This window comes from Nannospalax galili, unplaced genomic scaffold (genome assembly GCF_000622305.1).
Source record: "Nannospalax galili isolate Female #2095 unplaced genomic scaffold, S.galili_v1.0 scaffold408, whole genome shotgun sequence".
NCBI classification, from domain to species: Eukaryota; Metazoa; Chordata; class Mammalia; order Rodentia; family Spalacidae; genus Nannospalax; species Nannospalax galili.
This window is the reverse complement of record NW_008358662.1, coordinates 1,201,863-1,208,450: the sequence shown is the minus strand read 5'-3', so window position 1 is coordinate 1,208,450 and position 6,588 is coordinate 1,201,863. Positions and strand designations below refer to the sequence as shown.

The 6,588-nt window shown below is 36.4% G+C and overlaps 1 protein-coding gene across 1 annotated transcript in view; it reads right to left on the bottom strand.

The window, feature by feature from the left end:
• Mycbp2 (MYC binding protein 2) overlaps positions 1 to 6,588 on the bottom strand; it is a 343,026-nt gene that overhangs the window by 43,809 nt on the left and 292,629 nt on the right. Inside the window, 3 exon segments of the mRNA XM_029558112.1 lie at positions 2,380 to 2,460; positions 4,660 to 4,749; positions 5,160 to 5,399. Of these exon segments, the coding sequence (XP_029413972.1) occupies positions 2,380 to 2,460; positions 4,660 to 4,749; positions 5,160 to 5,399 (411 nt within the window).

The following is a 6,588-nucleotide window of genomic DNA, read 5'->3' as shown; positions in this document are numbered from 1 at the left end:
CCATGATGGAGGGGTGAGACAATATGAGAGATAAACAATGCCTAGTTAGTTTTGAAAAGCAGAACCATATTACTCCTACAACCTACTGAAAAATTATACATAGCAGATCAAGAAATATATGTCTAGGTAAGGTTTATCTGAGAACAACTGGTCTTTGCCCAAGATTTATCTACATGACACACAGTAATTAAAAATACCACTCTGGTGGAGCTAACCTTCTTGGGTATTTAACAGACATACTTTGAAGTCTATAATAATTTGGTCAGAGGGATATAAAGGACAGTTTTTGTTTCTTACCCTCCTAGGTTGACTAATTCCAGGGGACTATGAGCATCTCTCAAAATGTCCTATAATGGTGGTGGGTCACCTGTCCTCTTGATGAACGAGGCCGAGGAGACCCTACCAGATGTATTTGATCCTGTGTCCAGTCTATAAAGAGGAGGGTCAACACAGAGGAATCCTGTCCTCCATGCTTCCAAGTGAAGCCAACCATAGTCGAGCAGGACCTTTGACTTATCTTCACATAGGCAGAGCTGGTAAAAGAAAGGAGCCAGGGACTCCTCCCAAGCCCATGTGACCCCTGAGGAACAGATCCTCAAACAACCTTAAGAGTAAAAATAAATCAGTTTACCTGGACCAACTGTATGGCCTTAAACACCCAAAAGGAGAGTATAACCAAAATTGTGATGTTCTGTATGAAAAACACAAAAAATCAACAAATAAAAAATTTGTTATATTTGAGGAAGAAGCATAAAAATTTGCTTCATGTTAATTAGTAGAGGTGAAAAATACTACCATTAAAATCTACCTGATGACCTTATATCCATGCTCAGGTGCCAAGGATCTCAGAAAGTAACCGACTCTGACTAGTAATACTCAGGTACATAGAGATTAGAGATGCATATGCAAACATCTAAGTGTTGGTAGCATTAAAAATGATATTGTTTTCTGTATGAAACAATATATTTTAAAATGAAATGCAGATGTTTCTTAAAGGTTAAAACCTCATTCAATTTTATGTCTTATGGGCTTTATACAGAGTTCAATATTGTATAACTGTATTAATTCAACTGTGAACCTAAAAATTTACAGTCAATTTTGAAAGAGATATATCTTAGCTCTGTTATTGAATATTGAATATGTCAATGCTGTTGTAATGAAATGCCTCTTCTAATTATATGCTTATTAAATAAATAAAAAACCCAAAAACATAACAAAAAACAGGAGGAGAAGGAATACAGGAAATACATATTTGCTATAGCTGGATATTTACATTCAAAATAAAATAATGTACCCAGCTAGGTGTAGTGGCTCCCACCTATATCCCAGCATTTTCAAAGCTGAGGTGCTGTTGTAATGAAATGCCTCTTCTAATTATATGCTTATTAAATAAATAAAAAACCCAAAAACATAACAAAAAACAGGAGGAGAAGGAATACAGGAAATACATATTTGCTATAGCTGGATATTTACATTCAAAATAAAATAATGTACCCAGCTAGGTGTAGTGGCTCCCACCTATATCCCAGCATTTTCAAAGCTGAGGCAGGGGAATTCTGAGTTTAAGGCCAGCTTGAGTTACCACAGTGTGAAATTCTGTCTCAAAATAATCAATCAATCAATCAATCAATCAATCAATCAATCAATCTATATACCTGAAACAGTGAAGTAACAAAGAGATGCAATAGAAAGCAGTGATGTAAGGGAGTTAACATTTATAACAAACTTTTCCCCTGGTTTGTTTTGTTTTTTACACAAATCATCACTACATAACCTGGGCTGGCCCAAACTCTTTATCCTCTTTCTCAGCCTCACAAGTGTTGGGGTCACAGGCGTGTGACACAATGACTGACCTATGGAAAATGCAGGTGATGCAGGTATGGCAATGTGGCCATTCCTTTCTAGAAAAAGGCAGACATACATTCTACAGGACCAATGAAAGAACCAGAATTAAAAAGATGTTCTACTTTGTATCTGTTACTGTGATAGAACACGCTGACCAAAAGCAACTTGGGAAGGATAGGCTTGTACTTCCAAGTCACAATCCATCACAGAGGGAAGCCATGGCAGGAACTCAGGCAGAAGTCTGAAGCAGAAACAATGACTAACTTGCTCCCCCTGACTTTTACAGGCCAGTTGGACTTTCCACAGTGGGCGTGGTCTGCCTACAGCAATGAGCAATTAAGAAAATGCCTCATAGACATGCCACAGGCCAATCTGATCTGGAAAATACTTCATAGGGGACAGTAGGTTTGAGTCAAGTGACAGCTGAAGCTCACTATGACAAAAGCGTTCATAAATTTTGGAGGACATTTTATAGACTAAAAATCCCCTCCCAAACCAAAAGAGACAAAGACAACAGAGTAGTTATTAACTAACCTGTTTTTGTAAGTTTGTCAATTTACTCCTGCTGAATATGATTCCAACCATATGTTCTTTCAGATCAGCATCTGATGTTGCCTTTATATAGAAAATAAAAAAAGCAGGCAGACAATTTAGAGAAATTTGTGTATTTGACATTTCCAAGTATTGAGAAATAATTATGCAGATATATTATAGTGAGTTTTTTTTTTTTTTTTTTAAATTGAGGCTTATAACACTGAGACAAAGGAAAAAGGAGGAAATCCCTTGGCTAAGGTAATTATAAAATGAACAAATTTTGAGAAAAAAAGGCTTCAACTCTTATGATCCAATCTTGTCCTTGTCCAAGGCAAATAGATGGACAGATGTGATAAAAGAGATGAAATATATAAACAAAAAAAGAGGAAATGAAAAAACTAAAACTTTTTTTTAAAAACATGGACCTGATTCTACACAAGAAAAACAGGATGACTACACAAACTGCCAACATGAGGAATGAAAGAGACATCATTCCCCCCTTTTTTTTTCTTTTTGACACAGGGTCTCCCTGTAGCCCCAGCTCTCCTGGAACTCACTGTGAAGACCAGGCTGGCCTTGAACTCACAGAGATCTACCTGTCTTTGCCTCCCGAGTGCTGGGACTAAAGGTATGCACCACCACTATAGCTTTTATACACAGTAAACGGATAGGATGGTATATTGTATATAACTTATGCCAAAACTCAGTAACTTAGACAAAACTGATAAATAACAGATCAAAGCCCACTCAAGAAGAAATAGGTAACTAAAATAGTCCTATTAAAGAAAGTGAATTTGTGGGAGCTAGAAAGATGGCTTAGTGGTTAAGAGTACCGGCTGCTCTTGCAGAGGACCTGGGTTCGATTCCCAGCACCCATATGGTGGCTAACAACCATCTGTAATTCCAGTTCCAGGGGAATCTGAACACCCTCTTCTGACCTCCATAGGCACTGCATGACACAGGTGCACCTACGTATATGCAGGTAATACACATGAAATAAAAATATAAAATACTTTATAAGAAAAAGAAAATTAATTTGTGATAACACCCTTCAAAATATAGTAGCTAGACTATACACAAATTTCTTTAGATCTTTTCATCTTAGTTGTTTACTTCTTTCCTCGTTTATGTTTTAAACGGAACTCTATTGATATATAGTTTCTATTCCATGTCATTCACCTCTCTGAAGTGTACAGTTTCAATTGTTTTTAGTACATTTAGAGATACGTGCAACTATCTCCTGAGTCAACTGGTGAACAACTTTATCAACCTCAAAGATATAGTGTGCTTTATAGGTAGCATCCTCTAATTTACCATTTTATTAAAGAAAAAGGCAAGCTACCTATTAGCTACAACACACTGATTAAAGTGTAAAAAAATAATTAAAGAATGACAGTTAAAAAGACAAGAGAAATATATAAGAATATCCATCCTTATGAAAACATTTAGTAAACTAGGAGTAGAAAGAAACACTCTCAATGTGATTAACAGCATTTACAAAAAACGTTTAGATAACATCACACTTAAAGGGTAAAAGGTTGGGGGCTTTCTTTTAAGACCCAGAACAAGACACTGTTATCTGTTCTATGGCTCTACTCAACATGGCACTGCGAAGCTTCACCAGACAAAAGGCTGAGGGTTTCTTCTTAGGTAGAATGATTCAGTCCAGAAAAAAATAGTTAAAGGCACTGTTTCAGAAGAAAGGTAAAAAGCATTACAAAGAGTTGTTACTTCAAGAAAAACTTAGGGCATGCATGTTTAATTACGACATGGTAAGTACAAAAGATAAATGTGTTCATGGTCTTTAAGACACTATGGTTCAGTGGAAGAGAAAAAATATGTATGTGAACATAACATGAGAGGCACCAAGAGGCACGCACATATGTTATTATGAATTTTAGCTGAAGAAAAGTGTTATTTTATTCTAGGAAATTATTTATTTCTGAGGTAGGCCATGAAGGACAGATAGAATGGAAGAGGGAGGAGCTAAGTGACAGGCGCAGTGCAATAATCTCACAGATGGCAGCCACCAGCAAGCACTGGTACAGAGGAACTTTTACAGTGATTTTAAATTCCAACCAGCATATATACAAAAAGGTGAATTTTTTTAGATAGTGCCTTTATCATCTTACTAATTCAAGTTAAGAAATATAAACAGCATATAAACTACTGCCACATACCCATTAAAAAGTAAAGTAACACATGATTTGTTGTTTCACCCAAAGTAAAAAAACGAAAAAAGAAATAAAATTTTAGGCTACAAATAAATACATTGTATACTTTTTCCTCTCCTTCAGGTGATGACAAGAGTGCTTTTTCCTCTTGCTCTGGTGTAGGTTCAGCATCTCCAGAGATAAGCTTTCCAAATACCTGACAAGTAACATGGACATGTGAGAAACTGTTAATGATACGAATTCCTACTGGAAAAGTGGAAGACTTAATGATCTGATTGTCAAGGGTTTACAAAAAAATTTTTTTTGAGGCTGGGTGTCACTCTAGACCAGGCTGGTCTTAAATTTGTGGCAACCCTTTTGTCTCAGCCTCTACGGTGCTGACACAACAGATGTCAACCACAACCCCCAACTCTGGTTCTGCAGGGCTTACAATATGCTATTCCTTCACATACTGCTATTTCTCTCAACTATGAATGCAAAATTAGACACAGGTGGAGGCCTGAGACAAGAGAAAATGGACTGTATTTGAAGCCAGAAATCTCTAACAAAATATTTTGCTATACTCTCAAAACATATTATGTCAATTTATCCCATAAGAACACTCACTTGAGATGTAATAAGTCTGAATACTCGGAGAGTCTCAGCCTCACAGTTCCTTTGTTGAGCCACACTGGCTGAGATCTGGCCAGCAATTTTTGTGCTTTCACCATCTTTCCAGCCCAGGACTTTTACTTGTCGAACTCTTAGTGTATTTTCTGGGCCCTTTAATTCAATTTTGATGATGTGATTATCCCCTCCTGGAAGTTCACTTGTTACCCAGCCAATATGCCTGGAATCCAAATCGACCTGGTTAAACAGAAAAAGGACAGGAACCTGATATAGCTGAATCACTTTATCCTGGGCTTAGCATTAATAACAGCAAGCTCAAATAACAAACAACTGCACAGATTATAAGGTTGTTTCACACTACCTTATTCAAGTTTTATGAGGACAAGTAATACTATTTCCAGGACATAAAATAAAAAAGAAATAGGGTATCGTAGGATAAGGTGGCCTCAGGAGCCGATAGAATTGAGAGTTAAAATCCAGGCTTGACTAACATATGGCTTCCCAGCCCAAGTTATTTGAGTGAAACCATTACAAAGAATTACATGACTATAATTCACCTACACTAATGGTTAGTAAAAACAAAACCAGCAATGAGACTTTGCTTTTTGCATCCTTACATTAAAACACAACTAAAAGGTACTTCCACCGTGTTGTTATTTTAAATATATATACAGGGTTTCCCTGCAGTCCCATCTGGTCTGGAACTTGCTACATAGACCATGCTGGCCTTGATCTGCTTTGCCTCCCAAGTGCTGGGATTAGAGGTGTTTGCCACCATGTCCAGCCTAATATGTTTTGTTTTATTTTTAAAGATGAATTATGTAATATGTAACTTCAGATTTGTGATTCCTTATTTCGCTGAAAACGTGGTGTATTTTTTTTTTCAAGGATTAACTATCAATACACAGTGAAATAGGTTTTGACACTATTTCTTTAAGGAAATTAAAATTACTCTCATTGTAGTTGATAAGCAAGAAGTGACCTGGAGACTACTACATGATTCATTTAGACAATTGCTATTTTAATTGATAATGTTAGATTTTCAAAGAGGGGCATTAAGTATGAAAAAAAACTCTTTACCGGCTGGACTGTTTTCCTAGATTCTTTATTATTTGAATAATTTGTTCATCTTAAATCTATGATCTTATGAAAAGGAGATAAAATTCAAAAACTCATCCTAGGAGAACAGCTTTGGCAAAGTTTCAGTTACATAAGTTTGGGAGTTGCTGCACAATCTCAGACCTGTGCCCAGATAAGGCTTAACTTGCCTCTACAATTGTTTTGTAAACTGACTTGCAACCTGGATATAATTGCCAAGTTCAAAGTCATAGGCCTTTTTTTTTTTTTTTTTTTTAAGAGTAAAAACCAATTTAAATTCCAGAGGGAGGAAAATGGGACTCCTTAATGTGAATCAGATTCTGGGTCA